The following is a 23,308-nucleotide window of genomic DNA, read 5'->3' on the forward strand; positions in this document are numbered from 1 at the left end:
GCCAGACAGCTGTCCCAAGCCGAGATATAGGCCCTTTTGTTTTTATCATCATGCAGGAAAGATGGTTGTTCATTCCTAACCAATTGTAAGCTTTCAGGGAGGAAGTCCCTTTTTTCCCTTCCGTGGCAGGTAAATTGGTCTCTCGCTATGCTACGGCGAGAAAACGACGCAAGCCGTTAGGAGCAGTCCCTTTTTGCAGACCGACTGTTCCGAAATCTAACAGCACAAAGCATAAAGTGTCCAAGATTGTATCGTGGTCAGACAGAGTTCTGGAGATGATCACGGGACACTCCTATCATACGCAGCTGAACTGATAGATTTGGCGGCTTCTTTACGTTTCAACATTTTCCCCCTCTACCAGAAGATCGGTGATGATCACTTCTAACCAGAAGAGTGTCCCTTAGGCCCTGAGAGAACTAGACGGGAGGACGTAAAAAACAGGTATGAGCGTAGAAACGCTCACCAGGAACAGTTTACAGGGAATAAATAATGCTACCCACAGGCGGTCAAGAATCTTCTCAGGGCTTTCTGTTTTCTTTCTTTCTCTCTCTCTCTCACTCCTTCCGAGTGGTCTGCGCTGTTGTTATCCTGTGATTCTAATTGGTAAAAGTGTGGAAAAGGTGGCATGCTTAGGGAAGAGATGAAAAGTGGCTTTTATTTATCTGCCTCATAAAGCCGACCACAGATCCACAATCGGTGATGGAGCGCTCTGTTGTGTTAGATGCACGACTGCGCATCATATTTTGTAACAAATATCCAGTAATTATATGGCATCAAACGGGGTATTTGGCCGGGGCCTCTGCCAAGGATCAATATTTAATTACGCTCCTGCATCCATCGGCTATATCGTCCAGGACCGGGGTGAATGTTGATGTGTTATTTTTAATGAAAAATTGGTTGTTAATTGATAATCAAGAGCCGATTCTACGGAACATCACTTCTGTGTGGTTTGCAAGGGATGATTTGTAACACGCGAATCGTTCTTCCCGCAGAAGCCACACACAATAATTGACAGTAATTTTGAATAGTTTCGTGACGTTATTTGTGCAATTGTTTATGCTGATACAGTCCACCTCATTTACATTGATGGAACAGTAGCTTGTATTAATTAAAAAGCGCTATTTTGCAACGCTTCATTGATTGAAATTGATTCTCCAAGAAAGCAATTGCTTTTCCTTTTCTCCAAAAAATGAGGAAAGCAACTTCACACAACATCTTGCACTGAGCGTCTTCCATCAGCTCACAGTCCAGTGAGTTCGGGTGTGTATGATTAAAAATCAACATTGAATGATTTACGACCGGCCGTAGGGAGGCGCAGCCAGGCCCAATACGGAGGTGCACAGCGTAATTGATTATTAAATGTGCGCTTTTGTAAACTGAAAATTTGCTAAAGCTTTGCACGGCTCTCTTGATCGAGGGTCTTGACGTTGACCGAGGGTTTTGAGGAAGCAGTGGACATAAGACTGAACCATGATGGAACATCAGCTTGAGCGCGGTATACCGTGAGATTCGGTGGGCTAATTAATTTCCTGATGTCTTGCTGGACGCTTAACCTCGCAGCTTGTATTGCGTGAAAGCGCCACTTGCTCCGCCGTAATTTAAGGTCCCTAAGAAACGCCGTGGAAGTTAAGTGAACTTATCGAAATCCAATCACCAAAACCGGGCAGTCAAGTGATCGTGTGCGAGCGTTCGTGTTCGTATAAGCTTCTGGGTGGTCTCGTTGAAATGGGTGCACACCCTTGAGGGGCCTGAAGCGTATTATGAATTCATTATCAGGACAAGGGCTACCGCACGTTGTTGCGTGATGGATTGCGGCGAGTTTGTTTGCATACTCGAGAAATGAAAATAAGAAACAATATTTTAGCGATGTAAGCTAGTGCATTAGCTATAAATATTTTTTTTTTTTGTATAAATTACTAAGCAGTTTGTCTCTAGATGATTTTCTTCCTTCAAGAATTCATCCAAGTAACCCTTCTGTGAGGACCAACGCCAACCGACTGCACCTTGCACAAAACGGATGCAGGCTAGCTTTGAATACGATTTAGATAAATAATGGACCAGCGGTGGACAGAATTATAATAAAATGGTCATTATTTCCGTTACTCCAAACTAGAAATAGGAATCTTTCGGCTGAGCAAGTTTTCCGATCAATCTTCCATGCATTACGATGATCGGTGCGTTTGATCCGTTCCGATGTTTGGGAGAGTTTTTCCCTCGGGGTGTGATCATCTGCGGTGTCATTAACGTATCCGAGCGGGCTGATACAAGAGGTGATCCACCCGTTTAGCTAATCGGATTCGAATACATTGTCGGATCGACACTTCTTCACCGGCAGTCTCGATCGGTGTGTGGTGGTGGGTGTAGTCGATCGTTTTATGAACATTCGATGACAATAATGGTTCGTTTGAACGGTTTCTGGAAGCGATCACTTTTAAACACTTTGCGTCACATTTCAGATAAGCTTCCTAATGGGAAAACCGATCCGTTCGGTGAGTTTATGGGACCGAACCAAATGGGGTGTGAGAGAAAATGAAAATCTTGAAACCGCAAAGGAATGTTCTGTTTTGATCGGAGTATACGACAAATACTACAATGTCTTTTTGACTGTTTGTGTCGGTTTTGAGAAGCTTCCCATTTTTTTTTTTGGCGGTCCATATTTTTCATCTTTCAAGTTCGACAGCTCTTGGTCGGCACGCATTTTTGGGAGCCTGTAGAGGCCTAATTGCCTTCGGTTTTGTTTTGCTTGAGGGTTTTCCGATTGCCAAAACTCGTCCATTCGGCATTATTCATTCGTCATTGTATGTTTTGAAACCGATTTTTGGGACCAGCCGGGCAAGGATCAATGTCAGCGTATGTTGTTGAACGTTTGTCGCATTTATTCGTGGCAGTAGCGTGGTAGTAAGAAACAATGATGCTACCGATGAGAACCTGCCCGGGTCGGGTGGAGGTCGTAAATTTTCTTCCCGCAGACAGTAACGATCTTTTTGGCTTGGGAAGGTAAATTTGTGCTCCCAGCTTTGTGGTTTTATGGGCTGCAGATTTGAATGATGAGCTCGATAAAGCGTGATCGCGGCTGGTATTATGTTCACCCGAGATCATCGCCTTTAACGATCGAAAGAAAACAAATTGTATTGAAGTTTAGTTATTTTTATGTGTATCGTGGATTGAGGCGTGAGACAACGAGTAATATACAGCAATTGATGCTGAGTTCCGGAAATTCTTTGCATTTTTGTTTTAAAGACATTCGCTGAAAAAGCTATTTTTATTTAGGTCCTGGGTGCAAGGAATAAAGCCTAATGATGGGAAAGTTTATGAACCAGATTGAAGTATGCATTTTTTCTTGAATTTCTCAAACCCTCTGCAGTAGGAGTCTCTAGAAAACATCAGCTTTTTTCATCAGGATTTGCTAGTTTGTCTGTAATGTAATGTTTCCGCAGCATCAACCGTTCCAACCAGATGTTGTGGCTGATGTGTTGAATGAATAAAAAAGAGGAGTCGTAAACCACCACCGTACTGTTGCTTGTGCAATTTGCTTAACCGTCGTCCCCATCGTCGGCCCTCGGTCTGTGTGTCGACGCCTTGGAACATTGCCTTCCCAACATAATTCCCCTTTATGTACGGCTTGTTTTGTACGGCTGTTCGCCAACTTCAATCTCGGCTTCCGATCGCTAGGATTCGCCGCTGATCGATGGGTTGCACTTTTGCATAAGGTGCAAATCACGGAATGAATCTTTCCCATCTCCATAATCACTGCCCCTTCGCCCCGTAGTTCCTCTCTCTCTTTCTCTCCCTTTCTCTCTTTTTCTCTTCGTCTTTACTTAGTCACGTTGATACTTAGCGGTTTGGCTGTGTGATTGGAGAAGATGCTGCACAAGAGCCAGTAGCGATAATCATACCCTTTAGGACAATCTCCCTCCCATACTTTGCCTTAGGTTTTTTTTGTGGAAGTACGCCGTCTTCGTGGTTGTTTTTTCTTTGCTTTCCAACGAACAGCTGTCCACGAGCGATGCAAGTTTCGTGAAGAAGCTTTTGAGTAGTCGTCGCTTCCCCGACGGTGGTCTGCAGGCGCCACTCGGCTAATGCCATTTTAAGTGAGTACTTCACCGCGAGTAGCCGCGCCGAGTCGGCTTGTTGGCAGCTCGTTGGGCTAGCCTAGTGCGTCGGACGAGATGAATAATTCATGGGTTCATCGCAAGAGGGCATGCATCATGCGCACGCAGGCATACGGCGGCCCAATCCCATGCAGAAAAAGGCTACGGTTTTGCATCGAGAGGGCGTGAAAGCTCGTTGAGCAGATCTCGTAAAAATGGCTGAGATCTTTTCTAACTCTCCACCAAACCGATGAATTATTCTTGCACATTGGCAGGCACATGGTCATGCACGGGCGGAATGCACGTACCCCATTATGAGCCTACAAATGAGCCGCTCGTGGCATTGTCAATGAGCAAATAAATGGCATGTAGTACATGCCGAATGAGGCTTCAAAAATGAAAAGTTAGATTATTCTTCGAAACGATAGAGACACGTCTACTTTACACCTTATTGGATGCTGCAGACTGACGTTCCCGATGAAAGGCAAATTATGATGTTTGGAACCCTTTCTGTGGAATCGAGTCCCGTGAATGTGATAATTCCTCCGTTTGTTCGGGGAAATTTTCCCAATCACCATGAAAGTCACGAGTCACGGTGAGTGGCAGACTGATGCACCGGAGTATGCAATTACCGGTAGATCACGTCAACTGTAATCTTCCGTCTGCATGCGGTGCATTCTAATATGCATCCGATAGACGATCTTGATCGCACCGTGCGTCTAGTTTCCTTCTAGCATCTTGAGCCGGGGAAAAAAGATTTACCGGGAAAGATATCTCTTTGCTGTCCGGGAAACCGGTCGCCCTCCTGGAGATCCCCTGTGTAAAGTGCATCGGAAAGCGCACGCCTTCCAAAACGACGGTGAAGATCGTTCAACGATACCGACAAAACGGCAACAAAACCAGAACGTTGTGCATCCATGTTGCGCATACAGTGGATTGATCTGCTGTTCTCTGATGCTGCTGCTGCTGCTGCTGCTGTGTTTTTCCATACTTTCCTCACGGTGAAGAGTGATGGCCACATAAACAAATCAACGCACCCAGTGAACGTGGTGTGGTGATGTAGCGATGAGGGTTTATCGTTGTACTTGGCATCATCGTGTGGTGAAGAGCAAGTATCAAGTTCGAAAGAGCATGCAGGAAGTTGAATGTTGCATGGATATACTGTATGGACTAACGGAAACATGGAAGCGTGCTGAGAGATTATGATATGAAGATCGGGTCAATATTGTCAAAAGGGTCAATAGTGTAACGAATAACTTCTCGTTAATGTTTTTGACATTTTTTTGCGGATTAGTCCTTTTATTCTTAAAGATTTTTGGGTAATATTTTGGTCTAATGAAGAGTTATGCTTAACTTTTCCCTATCATACTTTCTGAAACCTTGTTTATTAAATATAAATATGATAAAGAAAAATCTCCAATCACGCCCCATCAACTCGGGTGGCTTAAAATCGTCCCCCAGGTGTGTTAAGACTCCAATTATCATTGATGTAATGTTGCCCGTTTTGGGCCCCTTTTTTGCCATCCCCACCTCCTGCTCCAACGTAAAAGGGCGTGGAAAAAACACACAAGAACACCTATTCTGCCAAATAAGGCGCTACATTACAACACTCGTTGCTTCTCGTGCTGCACGCGCGCTTGGCCCTGGGGATGTTGATAATCTTCCTTGGGCACCCCGAAAAAAAAGGCAGTGAGACAAGCAAATACCGGTCACACCGATAGACCTCGGCACGGAAATCTGAACTCTCTCAGTGCATGCAAATGATGCGAAGTAATTTCGCCTGCAGGGAGTACCTCTAGCCGCGATATTCTCCCTGCACGATCATCAAGCATCGATCGAACGTCGTGGTGCTGCAGTTTGCCCACATACGGTATCCGTCTTCGATGCAGTTTTGTGTGTACACAGAATGGGAACAACAACTTCCCGAAGTGGGGTTGGAACAGCATTGGATGTGTGTGTGTGTGTGTGTGTGTGTGTGTGTGTGTGTGTGCGTGCACAAAGGGACCGCACCGTAATTTAGATGGCGCCTTGCCGATGAATGTAATGCCTTTCGCGGTTATGTGGTGTGTGGATTTGATTTTCCCTTTTTTCGGCATGGCCTGTGTCGGTTGCAGGTTTCGTTTGGTTTGCAGTGGCTCACGCGATCACAGTTCGATCGATTGTTTTTTTTGGGGAATGAAAAGAAGACAGAAAGAGGAAGAAAACATTAGGGCAGACCATGTTAAAGCCCTTGGGACAGTCCTTCAACGACTATTTGGGTTCATCAACAGTAAGAAAAGATGTGTTGTGTAGATTTGGGTCTTTTGAGAGACATAACCTTGACGGGGAGAAAATAAAGTGAGTTAAAATGGTAAAAATCTATCAGCAAATCAGCTTGTACTCAGTAAAAAGTTAGGACACTCGTGAGACGTTTAACTGGAGATCAGAATTTTATAGTATGAAACGGAGTTATCTTGTTGCCTTTAACTTTAGCTTTTAAACATTCTAAGCAGTCTTGAAATTCTCTCCAATATATCAAAATTTTTGACTTACAGACTAAACAAAACCCTTGGGTTCATAAGTCACAGAACTCTTAATGCACAAAACGCTCAGAAACACCATGATGATTGAAGTGAGTAATGTAACACTTTCTAAACAAGTCGCCACTTGGTGCTTGTAATTAGTTTCACGCCTTAGACTTTCCCATCGTGTCCAGTAGACTTTACAGCTTACTTACAGCGACACACAATTTGCACCATTTGAGCCTTGCACAAACGAGCCTGAAGCGGGAGTTTCTTAGCGCTTATATGCTAGAATTACCCTCACACATACTCTCTTTGTCCTCAGAAAATTGCTTGTTTGCAGCATACTAGGCGCATCCAATTAATCATGCCGACCGATCGGCAAACCGGAGTGCACTTTGTACCGTGTCTCGTGGTCGATAATCTGCAACAAGCAATACATTTGTCAAGCACTACACTTAATTGATATGAGTCTTGCACTAAAAGTGGATGCGTTCAGGCAACCGAGGAATGTATGCAGCAGCATCACTACTGTCTGGGCCTCGGTCGCCGTGTAAGGAGCCGTTGTAATTAAGCCGTATTATCGATAACACTTCTTCGTCGGCGGGTAGTGTGAATGCGTCATTCAGCACCAGCAAAACAAGCTACGACGAGAAGACTTCCAGTGTCAAGTGCTGCTGTTGCTGCAGGGTGTCGATCCCAGTTCAAGTTCATAATGTTTCTATCGACAGTCGGCAGTAAGCGCTTGTTTATGTCACTCGTCTCCGTTGGTCTGTCTGTCTGGTGCTGCGTTACGCTCGTGCGCCTAAGATCGTTTCGTAGTAAATTTTGAACCGTTTTTCGTCCGGATTTATCCTCATTTTCCGACGCACGAAAACTTGCCCTTCCGCAGGCGGAAGACCACCCTGGAATGGGTTTATCTCACCTCTCGTACTGGCACGCGTTCTGTCATCTGTCACCCGGTTTTTGTTCGTGCGTGAGTGTTAGTCAGGACGCCGGAAGTGACGTATCATTCGCCCAGACGGATTGAGTAAGAGCATCATCGCGCGTCATGTCTGGTTGTCGTTGGCGGGCGGAAATTTGTGTCTGGTTGAATATATTACTCCGCTTTTTTTGAGCGGTTGCAGAGTGAAACCGATTAGTTTCAAACGTTTTATAATCGTTAAAATTTTGTCATGTTTAGGTCTGGGTATAAACCCATATTTAATATAATACAATTGGTAAAACATTTTACTAAAATTTCTCCAAAATAACACGATCACTCTCCGCAACTTCCGTGGGTTATTAAAGTTCATTAACATTTCACTGTCAACTGTGTCGTTCGCGCATGCCCCGCAAACGGCTGACGCGCCTACTTACGCTGCAACTCCCCCTTGAGTTTGAGCATTATTTTCTGCATCGGTACATTAATTGCTTCTTTTGCGACCTGCACCACCCGACCGGGCAACCCCTCGGCGAAATGTCTTTTTACACCAAAAATAGCGTCACCGACGACGCACGGTTTGACACACGCTCTCGACGACACACTGCAAACGAGTTTCCGAATCACTGCTGGGTTGGGAGGGGAATAGGGGTGGGATGTGGGAGGCAAAAGAAGGGCGATTCGCGCGTAGTGTGTAAAGTCTGTTTTTGTTTGAATGAAGCGGTTTACGCGAGACGCACACGACATTAGTCACCAAGGCGCGTAAGAGGAAAGATTTATCTTTTTTCTCCTAGTTGTTGTCCTGCTTCAATCTCGTCCACAAGTAGATCATTAATTCGGTCGGTTCCTCGGTCTCGTAGGTTTCTTTGTAGCATGTAGTGTGTAGAGGTCAAGCTATTTGCATGCACATTCTAGAGCAGTCTTTCTAACGGACAGCAGTCCGTCTCATAGTCCGTCTCATTCACGCCTGAAGTTTTCAAGAGTCTAATTGTAAAGTAAATCGCTTCCTCCCGGAATGGAGACACGAAATAGAGCAGAACGAGATGTCTTCAATATGATCAAGAAGATGCAATGTATTGTTGTCTTAGAGCGCATGTAGCATATCATGTCAACATAATGGCCTTTTAATATCTTCCAACAAATGCTTTCTTTTATTGAACGTTGTGTTTACAAATTACCCATTAGCACACAGCCAGCCAGCAACAGCCAGCTCAATGTAGTAAAAGCAATAGTAAACATGAAACTTCAATTAAAATTTCTGCACGATTCTGAACGCAGCAGAACAGCATCTGGAACGGTGTTAGAGGCGTTTGCCAGATTGCTGTTCAATGCTGTTCGCTTATTAATAACGAAAACCCGCACACAACGGACATATCTTACCGAAGATGCATTTACTCTAACGACACGGCACTCGAGACTCTTGGTTTGGCTCAACTCCATAGCCTCATTCGTCATGTATTTGCTTTGCGGAGCAGTGTTTACAAACAGTGTTTAGTTGGTGGTTTAAATGAACCTTTTTCTCACTCCCATCTACCAACGTGCTTAATTCTATCTTCCTTTGCCTACAGAAGGATGCACTGCGTGTTGTTTCCTTCACCGAACGACGAACGTATCCAAGCTTCAAAAGAAGGATCGTATTCTAGACCACGATGGTACGGTGGAACGGTGTGGAAAAAATGTGTGTATGTGTGTTAGTGCGTGTTGCAAGTCGAGATAATTTGCCTCATAAATGGCCAACAACTACATGAGCTCCGGTGGAAAAAGTTTGCCTTGCGAGTGAGAGAGAGGTCTGTTGGTAGTAATATCTGATCGTATTTGAACGATCGAAAATGTTATGATTTACGTGCAGGAAAACAAAAATGCACAAAACACGATCATGAAAAACACTTTCCTGTCTGTGCCTGAACAGTACAAAACCTGCCAAAAGAATTTCTCGCATACATCGGGTATGCGTTGTTTGGAGGTAAAATTTATGAAGTCGTGGTTCGTGGCTTCGTTGTAGTTTTTGGAGTAATTTTTCACGCCAGTCGACTGTCGAGCGTGTTGCAAGGGAACGGAGCAGGATGAGCTGTAACGTTGATCGATGTTTTGGGCTGTGGCTGAGAACAATCGGTTCTGGTGCGTCTGGTGTGCTGTGGAATCTCCTCAACATTGCCTGTGGTAGTCACCTAGGGAATGAAAGTAAAACGTTAGTTTTCTCTCCTTAAGCACCGATCGTTCGTTGGCCATTGGTGTCTTTACAATATTTCCTTCGGAAAGAAAAAACCCCACACCAATCACCAATCACCTACGTGTGCTGGTAGAGTCTTGATTTTATAAGTTAATTTGGCGTAAAATACGATCATAAACTGATCGACGGGTGGGAATGAACTGAGAGAGGGCAAGAGCTAGAGGAAGAGAATTTGAATATTTATGTGCATGGATATTGCCGGTGCTTAATGACTGCAGCCTGCTGTGCTGGCATTACTTCTTGCCAGCAAGCGAATTGATGCACCTCGTGCCTTCAATTTGGACGATGTTTAAATGTTGCATTTTAGAGTCTGTGCCTTACCGCCTTCGAACGGTTAGAGTTTCTTCGGAAGTCGCAGTGGGCAGTGAGAAACAAGATGAGAAAAGTAAACACGTAGGTCGGAAACTCTCTTTTAATTTGGTAATTTAGTAAAGGATAATTGATGAGGAAACCTTCAACTTGACTTTCCAAATATTATTTCGAACATGAGAATAATTATTAGTGTTCGTATTTTCTGGAGTCTTTCCAAATTTCTGGAGGCAAAAAAGGCAAAGGCTCACGAACTTGCAGAGCCAAAGAAGAGTAATACGATTCTCTGCAGTTAGAGTCTCCTGCCGGTTGATGAATGTATTGATGTAATCACTTCAAACCACCGTTGCATTATTAGCTAAGTACACCTGTTTAGTCAACGTCAGATCCATTACAGCTAGGGGAGAAAATCTGCCTCATGATGCTCGTAAAAACGTGTTAATTGAATAAATGACAATGCACGGCACGTACGAAGCTTCTCCAACGTGCTTCAGCGCATCGGAATACATCGCCCTTTGGTAAGCATTATTCACCCACCGTCCGAAAGGGCTTTCGCTTTGTCGGTATTGTGTGGCTAGAGTAAGGCATTTAGCGGGAAACAAACAGTATCAATAAATCATTTCGTAAAACAAGACCCATTTATGTTGGCGCTTGCTGCTCTTTCCCTCTCTCTGTCTTTGCTCGCGAGGGCTTTGTAGTATCTGGATATCTCAATCGCCCATCTTTTATCCTATTTGGCTTCCAGATCGGGATCCCCGGGGACGTTTGGAGAAATCATAGGAAACAAAGCGCCCGGCTAGGAGCTGAAGCCTGCCGAAAGTCATTAATTTTGCCGCTGGCGCGTTTGTGCATATGTACATTTATTCATGGAAGCCGCAAAAGCTGAAGCGCAAGAAGCGCTTCTTGCAGCTGATGTATTCGTTTGCTAGTAAACTCTTGATGCTGGAGGGTGAGCAAGTAAGGGGGCAGGTAAAGGTAGACACAAACTCTTCCGCACCTCACCAATGAAGACGTCTTTCTCTGCCGCACCAAAGCTTTTGCTGGGTGCCTAACGGTGGTTGCTGCAGCAGTTACCGACGACCGATCCGTGCACGATCCGCGATCGTCTAACACTAAATCAATATTAAATTTTCATAATGCTGCATGTCGCGCCATCCGCCTCTGTTTCTCGAGGGCTCTGTACCAAAGGGACCCCTCCAGACGGGGTCGGATTGGGGCATCTTCGTGTCTTTAATTATGAAATATTGCCTAATTGATAAAACTGTAAGACGGAGACGATTTTCCCGCCACCGGGTGTAGAGTCACGCCATGCAGTTGTTCTTTTCGGGAGCTCGTGCTGGGGAGAAATATAAACGCCATGCTTTCGACGAGCGGTTTTGTTGCTTTTGTGGCGGTTCGGCCCCGAGGATGAATATTTTATCTGGCGGTGCAACAAGTGGCTTCGCCGAAATTCGTGCCATTGTTGGTAGAGGGGAATGGTGCAGATTTGTTTTTATCCATGTTTGGTCTGTTCAGCAAACGGTGGCGATCGTTAAGCGCTGATCAAAAGTATTTAGAATGTAAGCGCATAAAGTAACTCTGGAGGTTTCAGGTTAAAACTGAAAGAGCTGTTGAAAGAATCCTATCAGAGGATGGAGGATCGAATATGCTAACTGTGTTTGAAAATATGTATAAAATGTTTAAAAAAAATTGATTTCATCGATTGGTATCCTTGACACAAATTAAAGTCTTTAGAATAGATTTAGTAACAAAATCGATTTTTCATCGTTCAAAAATTCCTAATAAGAGCAGTTATTTGTATCTCAACATGACCCTGCTTCTTCCTCCAAGAGTTTGCATCTAAACACTAATAAAAAGATTCTTCTCTGCCCACCTTCCTGTTCAAAAGAATTGTCAAAGGATTAATGTCTTAATATGTCTATGGCCCTTGAACACGCGCCATACCGTTAGTTGGACAGGGTGGTCGTTCCTCGTTTCGGGTCATTAGTTAGTTTTTTGTACATCCAACTCACAAGACCATCAATTCAGTCAGTCAGCCTGGGCCCTGTTACCATTACGATAGCTGTTTATTTTAAACTCTCTCTCTCTCTCTCTCTCTCTCTCTCTCTCTCTCTCTTTCTCTTTCTTGGTGATAAAACTTTCCGAAAGAAACTCTCTCTTTCGAGGCTATGGAATTCAGACTAAAGGATTTGTATCGTATAAATCTGACATACAATAACCATCAGGGGCGTGCAATTGCATCAATCTTCTAGCCGGCAAACAGACCGACTGGCAAGAGGGAAGTGATAAATGTATCGATTTCGTTAAACTGCCGAATGAGTGCTCATAATTTTCGGCACACCAAACACATGAATAAGTCCTCCGGTACTGCATGCATTACTACAAGTCGTAAACTTGCAACGTGGGCCCGACCTACTCCGGAGCACTCTCCCGAGTGGAGATGAAGATGAACGATGCATTGTCGCAGGCGGCGGTTGAGTGTTGAAGATGTCACCTCACCGCATCACTCAAACGCTTCGAGGAACTGCATGTACCGTGAGAAATTCCAGCACTAAATGGGTGACACGACATCGTTAAAACAAGGCCACACGGTTCATACTGCTTTTTTTCGGGTCGTTTGCTGCTGAAGATCTTGTTTATTTGTTGCTTGGTTAAAGATGTGCGGGGTAGGGTAAGGACTAAAGGGAATTGTAGGCTATAAGTGAGGATTGTTCTGGATTTCTGGGGCCCGATCTTTACGACCTTTCTTAGCTGACAAATGTAATGGCATCTTATATGTGTGTGTGTGTGCGCGCGTTTGAAACACGCAGGATGTATTTTTGGAACGATTATTGCGTCTCCATCACCAAAGCGTGGGGTGGTCATATTAGGTGGAGATATTACACAAGCATGGGGTGGGGAGGGATATGGGGAAATTATTACCCTTGAGTGATGGTATGGCGTGCGCTCTTTCATCTCTCCACAACACACCAACCAACACATGTTTGTTTGTGATTAACCCACACCGCGTTTGACCGTATCGTTTTAATTATATTCTTTGCTCGCCTCCAAAAGAACCTGTGCCTTCCGTTTGTTCACCAACGAGATGTTCAACTTCTATTTTTTCTCCCGCTTTATTTTTGCAGAATTAAAATTACTTTCGGGTCTGACGGTGTCCACGGCGACCGCGGACTACGAGCAGCAGCTTCCGAAGGCGTCCGGTTTGTGGCCATCATTTTTTAATGTAGCCCTCCGGGCGACAATCTCCGTGAATGCGACCTGTGGCCAGACGGGCCGGGAGGAGTATTGCCGGCTGACGGCGGACGGTACCGGACGGTAAGAATGTGGTTCGGCTGTTTCGCGCTTTAAAGTGTGTAACTTTTCGGTATGTTTCTGCATGCTTTTTATCTTGTTCCGCTCTCATACGAACGCACAGCTCGCGCGGTTCCCAGTGCGGTATTTGCGACGCGAACAATCCTGACCCGGAGAAGCGGCATCCGATCACCAATATTGTCGACGGGACGAACAGCTGGTGGCAGAGTCCGACGTTGCAGAAGGGCGCTAAAAATGATCGCGTGACGATCAATCTCGATCTCGGACAGGTAAGTACGAGTTGCTGATTTTGATCGTTTTGGCTAGCTGCTTCCCAGCCAGCGGAAGATGCGCACAGACATTCCCTCGAAACGATCACGATCGGTTCGGTTTTGCTCTTTGATGTGCGTAAGGATAAAGGTCCAAGAGGATGAGAAGATATTTCTTTTACGTAGAGAGGTATGATTTGGTGGTGTTGTTTAACCTCTCGCATCTGAGCATGGTTGTTTACCTGATGGAAAGTGTCAAATCGGTCTGTATTAGTATGACAGCTCGTAGTGGAAAGAATGTTGGAAGATTAAAACCTATTTTCAAACCATTTTTTAGATAATATTTCGAACCTATTTGATAGGCAAACAAGTTTGAAGTTAACAGAAACTAACACAACTTGCGACACGAACGAGAAAGACTTGAGACGAAGAACGAAAAAGGTGTAGTATAGAATCTGTCTTGGAGGACATTCCCATCGACACATTTTGTAACACCCAAACTGCACGCGAGCGTTTGTTTATCTACTTCGGATACTTGTATCTCTTAGCATCAGTGATCAGCAAGCGCACCGTGTTAGCTCTCCATACTACTGATGACGATGCTGAGCCAAAGCATCACCTTCCAAGAACTTGTCGCAGAATGAACGACCGAGACGAAACCGTGTCTGCCGTGTACAGAATCCTCAGAACGAACCATGGATGCATTTTCAGATGGCTCCACCGTCTGGTTGGTGCATCTGTTTCTAATCTCTCCCAACACCTCGGCACTGCGGCTCACAGATCGATCTGTTTATGCTACCGCCTGCCACCAAGCAAGCTTCCTTCCCTATCTTTCCATCCCCAAGTTGCGCCGTAGTGGGATCTGGTCTACATGTTTTGAAATCACACACACGCATGCCTCTTTCTCCAGTATTTCGCCGGCCCCGTTCATTACCAGACAAGCATCTTCTGATCGCACACACTACGGCACGAGTCTCTCTGGGTGTGATGGGTCGTTTCTCCAGTGTAACAAATCTCCCCAAAGAAGGGTGTCGATTTGATTTGAATACAAATTATGACTCCTCAGTAGTCTCAGGGCTTAACGGTGGGGTTTTTGGGGTAGCGAACGCACCCTAGGGTTTATCCGCTTCCACAGGCGCACCATCAAACCGTCATCGTCAAATTAGTGTCGAAGATTTTCTGGTGTGTTTAATTTGGGTTTTATCGGGCCGGAATTACTTTCGTGTTACTGTGAAGCCATGACACAGCTTACGCGGGACTTCTGTCAACGCAGCTCGTCAAGTCATCCGTACGTGACAGTGTGTCATGCGATAGAATAATGGACATTGTTCGTCGGATCAGATGGGAGGAATTTATTTTCTCGTGTTATCCGTTGGAGAAAGAATTTTAATTTGATTTTTGTAGGTAGAAGCATCTTTTTGGGGGTGGTAAAGGCTTTATTCATTTTACCATAGGATTATAACAATATGAAGATATAGGAGATAAGGCTATTGAACCTAAATTCTTGGTGAGAAATAAATGACTGCCAAAACTGATTCTTGAACTTCTAAAAATACAATTTCCCGTTCAGTGTTTTAACACCCATTTTGCACACGTATGCGAAAGCAAAATCTTATAGGATGCATTAACCAAAGCAAAATGCCTCCTTGAAAGGACCTTTCGCACTGTTGTTAATTAAATTAATTCCCTCTTCACGTTTGATGGCACAAACATTATTCCACCGAAAAGGTATCAAAAGCCCTTCACTCTCATTATCGATGCTGCACTTATTTATGAGCGGAGCACTCCATATTCGTACCACGAATACTCCAAGAATGTCCAGGTCACATTTGCGCAAGTATTATCCCTAAAAGAAAGGTAAAAAAAGGTAGAAAAAGGCTCGGCAATGCAATTTTTCTTCCCAGAGCACTTTAGGGAAGTTGTTAGGCAGCTGAAAAATGGGTATGCAATTAATCTCCCGGCAAAAAAGAAGAGCCACGTTCGAGGATTGTGTTTGGTTGTGTAAAGTGCTTTTAAATTTACTCGTCTTGCTGCTTCCTTCCTCCGCGATCCTCCCAGGAACGCATCCCGCAGAGCTCTACCCGGTGCTTATCGATCGGAACCTTCTGATCGGGCATCTCGAAAGCAGTGTGGTTCTGAAAATGCGACTCGTTCCGAAAGGTACGATACATCCAAACTTGTGTTGCATTACCTCCGATAAAGGGAACAATTTGATTTGAAATGCGATCGTTGGCCGGATATATTGTGCGAAGTGGATGTTTTATTTTATGAAATGCAATCCATTTGGAACTGGTGGTGTTATTTCGTTAGTCGGAAAAGGAATCGAATGAGGGACGATTTAACGACGTGAGAATGGAGTACAATAAAACCTTTTTCAAAAAAAGAAAAACCGTATTTACGTCGTAATTAATGAGGGAAAATACATCAAGAACTTTGGTGAGACGTCAGTTAGAACTGGTTCGGATCACATAATCAGCAAACTATGAAGGTTTGATGATAACATCGAAACGCGACTTACATAGAGAATTGCTGAACAGTTAGCTTTCTGGCTCTTGGCTATCGGTTCTTGAACGTCTTGTTCTATTGACGATCCATTTAAGGTTGGCCGCTCGGCATGAAACGATCCCAACAAGAATACACAAGACAGGCACGTACAATATTCATTGTCCGGCCGTCTGGTTATCACATTGACGGACTGATCCGATCATAGCACACCGCCAGGTTCTAAGATGCGCTCCCGCCGAACCAGGAACCCCTACTGAAGCGGGCATGCATTCCGTTTTCGGCAAAACCAACCACCCGCCGATGGCAATGTAGATCGAATCGAGACACCTCGCTGCAACGCACCATCAACGCCAACCGAAGAATAACTGCAAAAGGCGCAGTAATTGGGAGTGGACAATGCTATCAACCTGTTTTCGGTGCGCTAGCATATGGGCATGAGGCTGCTGGTGCGCACGTTGAGTCTGGAACTCCCGGGGACTCTCGCCGACCCCCGAAACGACCGAACGCTCTGGAAAACCACCCTGCTTGCTGGATCGGTGATCAGTTTTTCCTCGTGTTGTTCCGTCCCCGGTGCCCAATCCCAATCAGTTCAGCCCTTTTTATATGGCACGCTTGCCATATTTAGCTTGCCGTAGGTCCGGGAAAGGGAAAAAGAATGTTTTAATGAGTGTCCGATTCCCGGCCGACTTGTCGTTCCTGTGGGTGGCTGGATGGAAAAAAGGGAGTAAGGGAGAGGGGAAGAAAAAACAGTAAACCTCCTTTCTCGTGTTGTGTGTGTGTATGTTTTTTTGTCTTGCCAGCGCTTGTCCTTCTGGTGTTTCCTTCTGGTTAGAGAGCTCATGCACATCATCCAAAACGGGCACCGGTTGAACCTGGTTGAGAAGTTATCCAGTTGCAGAAAATACGTTTTTTTTTCGGTGCGCGTGTGTGAGGATCACAAAAAAGCGATCCAATTTGATTGTGCGTTTGCCCTGTTTGATGTTGTGAAAGGGCTCGAAGGAATTGCTTGTTGAAATCTAAACGAGCAGTTGTCGTTCTGGGCTGGGAATGGTTACACACGAAGGACACCTGCAACGGACGGTAACTGGAATTTGGAAAGTACGTTTGTTGGGGCTAATTGAACGAAGATTGTGTGACATAAATTCATAAACATCTGAATCAGTCATAATTTCTTTTATCGGACAAACGGTGAACGAATGGCCAGCTTTGAAGTAGCTTTTACCTGTAAACGAAGTGTAAAAATTAATATTCAACATCGGAGACGTTTAACATCACACTTTCATCGCTTAAAGGTAGTCGATAAATCGCCCTAATCGATCAGATAATCTTATCGAAGGTACCAAGCTACCAAGAAAACTATCAAATAACACTATAAAAATCATCACCCAAACCATTGCGTCACACTTTCCTTTTAGAGAGCACAAGCTGTTCCTCACCAAGTCGACTGGGCTCTAAAGTGACTTCCAAAATGGGGTCAAATTCATCAGACACGCAGACCTTTACCTTCAAGCCCTTCACTACCTTGAAGATTAGACGTGAATCCAGATTGATGTTTGAGCAGTGAGAAGCTGTCTGCTTCCGGTGGCACTAATTTAGGTCTCTGGCCCTTTTCTAGGGGGTTGTACAGCTGAAGTAGGTTTGGCATTTTTTCGGACATCGTTTCGCTGTACAATGACCAAAGGGGCTGCCACACCGAAAGAATGCGTTCATTACAGATGGCATTTCGTTTGAAATTGACACAGTAAGCGGTTTTTTCTAGCCGCAGGAACATTAAGAGCGATTAGTGGTTTCACTATCCCCACTTATCACTATCGCCTTCGGTTTCACTATCACTGCGACCTAGTACTGAGGGGGTAGCGAGAAATACCGGTATCATTCGGATTAAATGGAAATATCTTGTCAGTTATCCATGGTAAGATAGACCACCAACAGCAAAGGGACGGACCCGACGTGACTGTTTTTCCTTTGAGCGGAACAATATTTGTGTTATGGAAAATGGTAAACAAATAGATAAACTTCTCAAAATTCCGTTAATTTAATTCTTGGCATATTTCTTGGAGAAATCTCTTTGAGAGGGCTTTTTTCAAATCCGCGAGAAAAGATGTTTTGGTAGCGACGGGAGGTTTTGTTTGTCGTGGCCTCTTGTAGTGGTTTGTAAACACACTTCTGGTTCATCCAAACCGACACTAAGCGACACAGAACGATGTGGTGGTTCGATTTTCGGTGCGCTTGAAATATGATCTCTGGTAAAGCTTGTTCTTGTGTCTGGAAAAAAACAGCATAAATAAATGGAAAGCGTGAGAGAGATGGAGCAAGAAAACAATTTGCTTTGCTCTTTGCTACACCATATGATCGCTGCGTCTGGATTGGATGCAATGCATTCGAGAACTTTGAGGCCGAGAATAACAAGGATTTGTTAGGGATGCTGTTTGTACATCTCTACACTAATGCTTTTTGTTATTTTCTTCTAAGGAATAATGTTTGCTATAATCAACATGGGGTTAGACATCGTGAGATTCAAGCTGCTTCAAGGTGAGTTGTTTGCATTTTGTATTTTAATGGTTTTTAATGGGTATATAAGCCAGCAAGAAGCGAAGTCATTTTTTGTTTACATAAACCATTTTTGTCCTCATACGTAGTTTTTTTGTAATTCGCTTCCAAACCCATTAAGCAACTAATTGGATGTATTCAACAATAAACCATTCGTTTTTTTTTAAATAAAAATCGGAACCCAAAAACAATGGGTAGACGATAATAGGTTGCGACAGAAATGCAAATTGCGATCACGCACGCACCATGCTACCGAGAACTACAAATTGGAACCTCTTGAAACAATTCACCGAAAAAGGTCAACCATGGGTGTGGGGTCGTGTGGGAGAAACTGCAGCATGCAGATCAGTCCCAAGCTTTTTAAGACTAAATTACGACCAAGTAAAGACCCGCTGAGCAGAGACAGTCCGATCGAACGACAGTTCGTTTCGCTCAATGATGGAGTGTACCTTCCGTAAACTGGGCGAAGCTATACCACTTAACTAATTGTATTTTATGAGCCTTGATTGTAGGTTGACGTTTTGCTTTTTTGGGGAGGGTTACACAGCACCCAAATTAAGACATTACCGCTATGGAAGTCGCACGGTCCACTGGACGGGTGGCCCCATAAAGCTGATGAAGTTGCACGGCAATTGACGGACTCGAATTACGAATTATCGGAAGCGCTTCGAATTAAACCTGTTTAACCTCTGGCAGTGCGACTTCCAAGGTAGACTTTAATTGAATTATCTCTCCATCACTTTTTGGGATCTTTTCTCAAACTACTACGAGGTAGCTCAGCGATGAAGATTGCACGGAAGCGATAATGTTGTTAAAACTGCAGCGAGCGAAGATCTTCATTAATCACGATTCACAAACAAGCATTGGCCAGAGTATGCTCAGTTTGGGCTCTATAATAGCATATGTGTTGTGTCCTCTAGAAGAAGTGATGTCTCTGCAACGTGAAACCGAACCTAACTGCCAGTCAGCATTAATCACTGTTCCGTTTCTGGGAGGTGGTAGCCTCGGTGTCCCGGTAAATAATCGATGTCCATTGAACAGCTGGTCCGCTACTGCTATCCTTCATCACATATTTGTTTTGCTTGTGTTTTTGCCCTTCAGCACATTTCCTCACGTCCGTGTTCTTCTTGCCCGTTCGTCGATTGTCATCACTTTTCGGTGTTTTTTTTTTCAACGTCCTTTTTGTCATTAATTTTTAGCTCGATTCGGTCGGGTCGAGTCCGGAAAGATTTGTATCGTATCAACCAACGGGGTGATGTAGGAGGGATGGTGGCACCGTGTAAAACATTTTTCATCTTATCGCACGTACACATCTTCGGATCGTATCGGATGGCACGATTTAGTCGACCGAAGAAAGCGATATTTTACGATGGAAAAGCACAAAGGGGGAAAAACTTCTGTGTGGTAGGTTGTAGGATTTAGGCAGAGCTTACTGATTTATTTCGATTAGAGATCAATACATGTTTAATGGCCTGTATCAGGGTACATTAGTCGTTCATATTTATGAGCCTATCTTCACCGTAAGCTTGTAACTGTTTGTAAAGAAACGCAATAAAAGCAGGCTAAATTGCATAATACTAAAGCTTGCCTTTAAAACCATTCATAAAACTTACTTCAATCGACGTAAATAATCAATTTACATCGCTTTCAACGGGTCCAACAACATCTCAATATCCATTTCAATACACCACCACCCCATACCATACTCACAAGATCTTCAGGCGCTGGAATAACGATAATCGTTGCATCGGAGGTTTAGTGCGATAAAACGTGTTGAAATAATTCGCAACTGCATCGCTAATCATGGGTCGCTAGCTGGTTCGGCTGGCGGGCACATATAAACCGGCTCATTAGTGTACGCCACTGGACGTCCAGCTTCAGCTAAGCGAAGCACAAAAAGCAACTCTCAACGGTCACGATCATACGCACCCGGGAGCAGAGCAGCAAACGAGTGGCAATTGAATTAAATCAAAAGTCGGCCCTAAGTGTTGAGCTGTATTTTTGTGATTTTTATACAAATGCTCGCTTGGGTGGGAGTGCTCTGTGCACACAAAGTAGCATGAAAGGAACGAAAGAAGCAAAAAACATTCCCTTTCCTGAACACTTGCTGAACAGCGCTGGGCAGAAGGATGATGGTGATGTGAAGTTCATTTTCTCGCTGTCGGGCATATTTATTTACATAGTCGATCAGCAGCGCCATTGATACGGGACCTCCAGGGAAGGTAGAAATGGAAAAAGAGATTCTTCTATCATCGGGACGCTTCAGGTGCATTCAGAGCGGATCTGGTATGCATTGGTGCCGTTTCGTTCGATCTGTGTTCGGAGCATCTTGCAGCCTTCCTTCCTCGAATGCCCCAATACTGCATTATGATTGTGGTTATTAATATTTTCCGAGTCGAGATGAAATGTTTGGAGAGATGATATTTGTATTCCTGCTCAGCTCTTTGTCTGTGTGTGGTGGTGGTTGGTACAAACGACGAAGAGTTTAGACGGTGGTTTGGAATAGTGGCAGCTTTGGTCACACTTTGCGAGGTGAAAAATACAACTCTGTTGCATAGTCTCCTGGTGCGTATGTGGAAACTCATTCCAAGATGCTTCTTTTCTTCTGTGAGGATGAGGTTTAAATGAATGAACCTCTGCTGGCTATCGATTTGAATAATAATGGCCACAATTATCCAACCAACTTGTTCACTAGTGAGTGGTCTGCTGTGGAAGCTTCTGCAGTTGACAGATGGAAGTTGTGGTGCATATTGAAGCTCTTGTTAACAGTGTACTCAACGTCCTAGAAATTAAAGAATAAACGAACAATCTTTTTCAGAAGATTGCAAATCAGTTTCATCAGTTGTGGCTAAAGGCAATGAGAGGAAGCTGTTGTAATTTTTGCACAACAAATTCTTTTGGAAAATACGATTTTTCTGCGGAGGATTAAGGTATTTTGGTAAAAAAAATTCTACGGGCCTAAAAGTCCCTCCGAGGAAGAGTTCAAACACGAGGTTTCTGTGTAAATCAAGGTTGATGTTTTGGTAGATTACGCCCCATGTATTGGTCGATGATTTTTCTTTGTTGAGCCTTGGCCGCGCGTGGAAGACGTCTTGTAAAAAATGGAGTAGTCTTATAGTCTCTATCGGGATATTCAAGACCGAACCTCATCAATACCCACTTTAAGTTCTCCATGACCTAGAATCAAGAAACGAAGAGGGAAAAACTTTAAAATATTTGTTTGAAAGCTCGTCCATTGCATTCTTCGGTGCATTTTGGTCAATATTTGAATGTTTGAAAACTATACCCATAAACACATACTTTCTGGTTGCTGGTGGCGCTTGGTTGATCTTACTGGTGGAATGTCTTGCTGTAGCTGCTGCCCGCTACCCGCTGGTATGCAGAACCACTGCTCTACACACTTTTTGGTGGGATCGTAATGTTTTGTTGACTTTAACGGTTAGTACAGTTACCAGACCTCGACTCCGTTCAAACAAGTCATTCGAGGAGAGAAGATCTCTAATGTGAGTCATCTTCATATTCTATTGCACTCCAGCGTGATGATCTGGTTGGGCGAAACGATACCCTAGACAAGGGAAAGACCAGATCAGTTTGGTTATTTAACTGTTCGTCGTTTTGAAAAACTTTACTGTTTGTACTTATCATCTTCAAAAATGCATCCCCAAATGGCGGCAATTTTTGGACACAGAATCGTTTGCTGATGCGCTTATTGTTTCGTAAAATTTGTTCAAACAGCGACACAATGGTCAGTAAAGCTTTGAAACTCTACCAAGAAAGGGAAGAGAAAAAAGCTCTTCAAACTTTGAAAGCTGTTCAAACGCAGCATCCGCAAACTGGAAATTGTGTTACGCTTTGTTCACTTCAGAATTCCATCCATTTTAACGGGTGTTTAAAGTCTCGTTTGTTAAAAGATTAACATTTGATGAATGGCAGTCCAGCAAGCCTACCCATTGAATGGGTGGAGAAAAACAACCCAACAGCTTTAAATCGTTTATGTGTGTTTACGGCAAGGGAGATGCCCATTTTGAGTATCAATCAGGACCATTTACACTTTGCCCCTTATGGTTTGGTTTGAAAATCATTGTTCGGGGTCTCGACTAAGCTTCTGTCGTTACTGTTCAATTGTGTCACATTATGACCCACTTTTTTGAGGCAGATTGCTTCAACGATTCTCCTTCCGTAAGGAATCTTTCTCGGAGCTCTCTCTCTCTCTCTCTCTCTCTCTCTCTCTCTCTCTCTCTCTCTTTTCTATCTCTCTCTCTCAGACTCAGACGCGAAACAAATGAAGAAAACGTCTTCATAAAGGTTGACTCCCAACACACGGTAGGAACTCGTTAAGATTATCGAGGTTCGTCACCGCCCCTCCGGTTGAAGTCTTTTGATAGCTGCGGTGCCAAACGTACCGGACATGGCGTTGATTGCACCGTGCCGCACGGGTAAACACTTTGGATTGGGCACATCTTTGCGCTACTTTGATCGGAGGGATATAAGATAGGATCGGTGGTTTCTTGGAAACTTGTGTTCCGATCTGATGCTCGATTTAACTTCAGATTGATTGGTTCGTTGATCGAGCATCGACGGTGTGTAAGATTGATGGGATGACGCTGCAGTGGTCATTAATTTAGCTACGTTGAGTGCAA

The 23,308-nt window shown here is 44.1% G+C and overlaps 1 protein-coding gene across 1 annotated transcript in view; it reads left to right on the forward strand.

Moving 5' to 3' along the window:
• LOC126565760 (laminin subunit alpha-1) overlaps positions 1-23,308 on the forward strand; it is a 71,260-nt gene that overhangs the window by 1,264 nt on the left and 46,688 nt on the right. Inside the window, exons 2-3 of the mRNA XM_050222967.1 lie at positions 13,179-13,368; positions 13,469-13,634. Of these exons, the coding sequence (XP_050078924.1) occupies positions 13,179-13,368; positions 13,469-13,634 (356 nt within the window). The remainder of the gene's footprint in view (positions 1-13,178; positions 13,369-13,468; positions 13,635-23,308) is intronic.

This window comes from Anopheles maculipalpis, chromosome 3RL (assembly GCF_943734695.1).
Source record: "Anopheles maculipalpis chromosome 3RL, idAnoMacuDA_375_x, whole genome shotgun sequence".
Classification (NCBI taxonomy): Eukaryota; Metazoa; Arthropoda; class Insecta; order Diptera; family Culicidae; genus Anopheles; species Anopheles maculipalpis.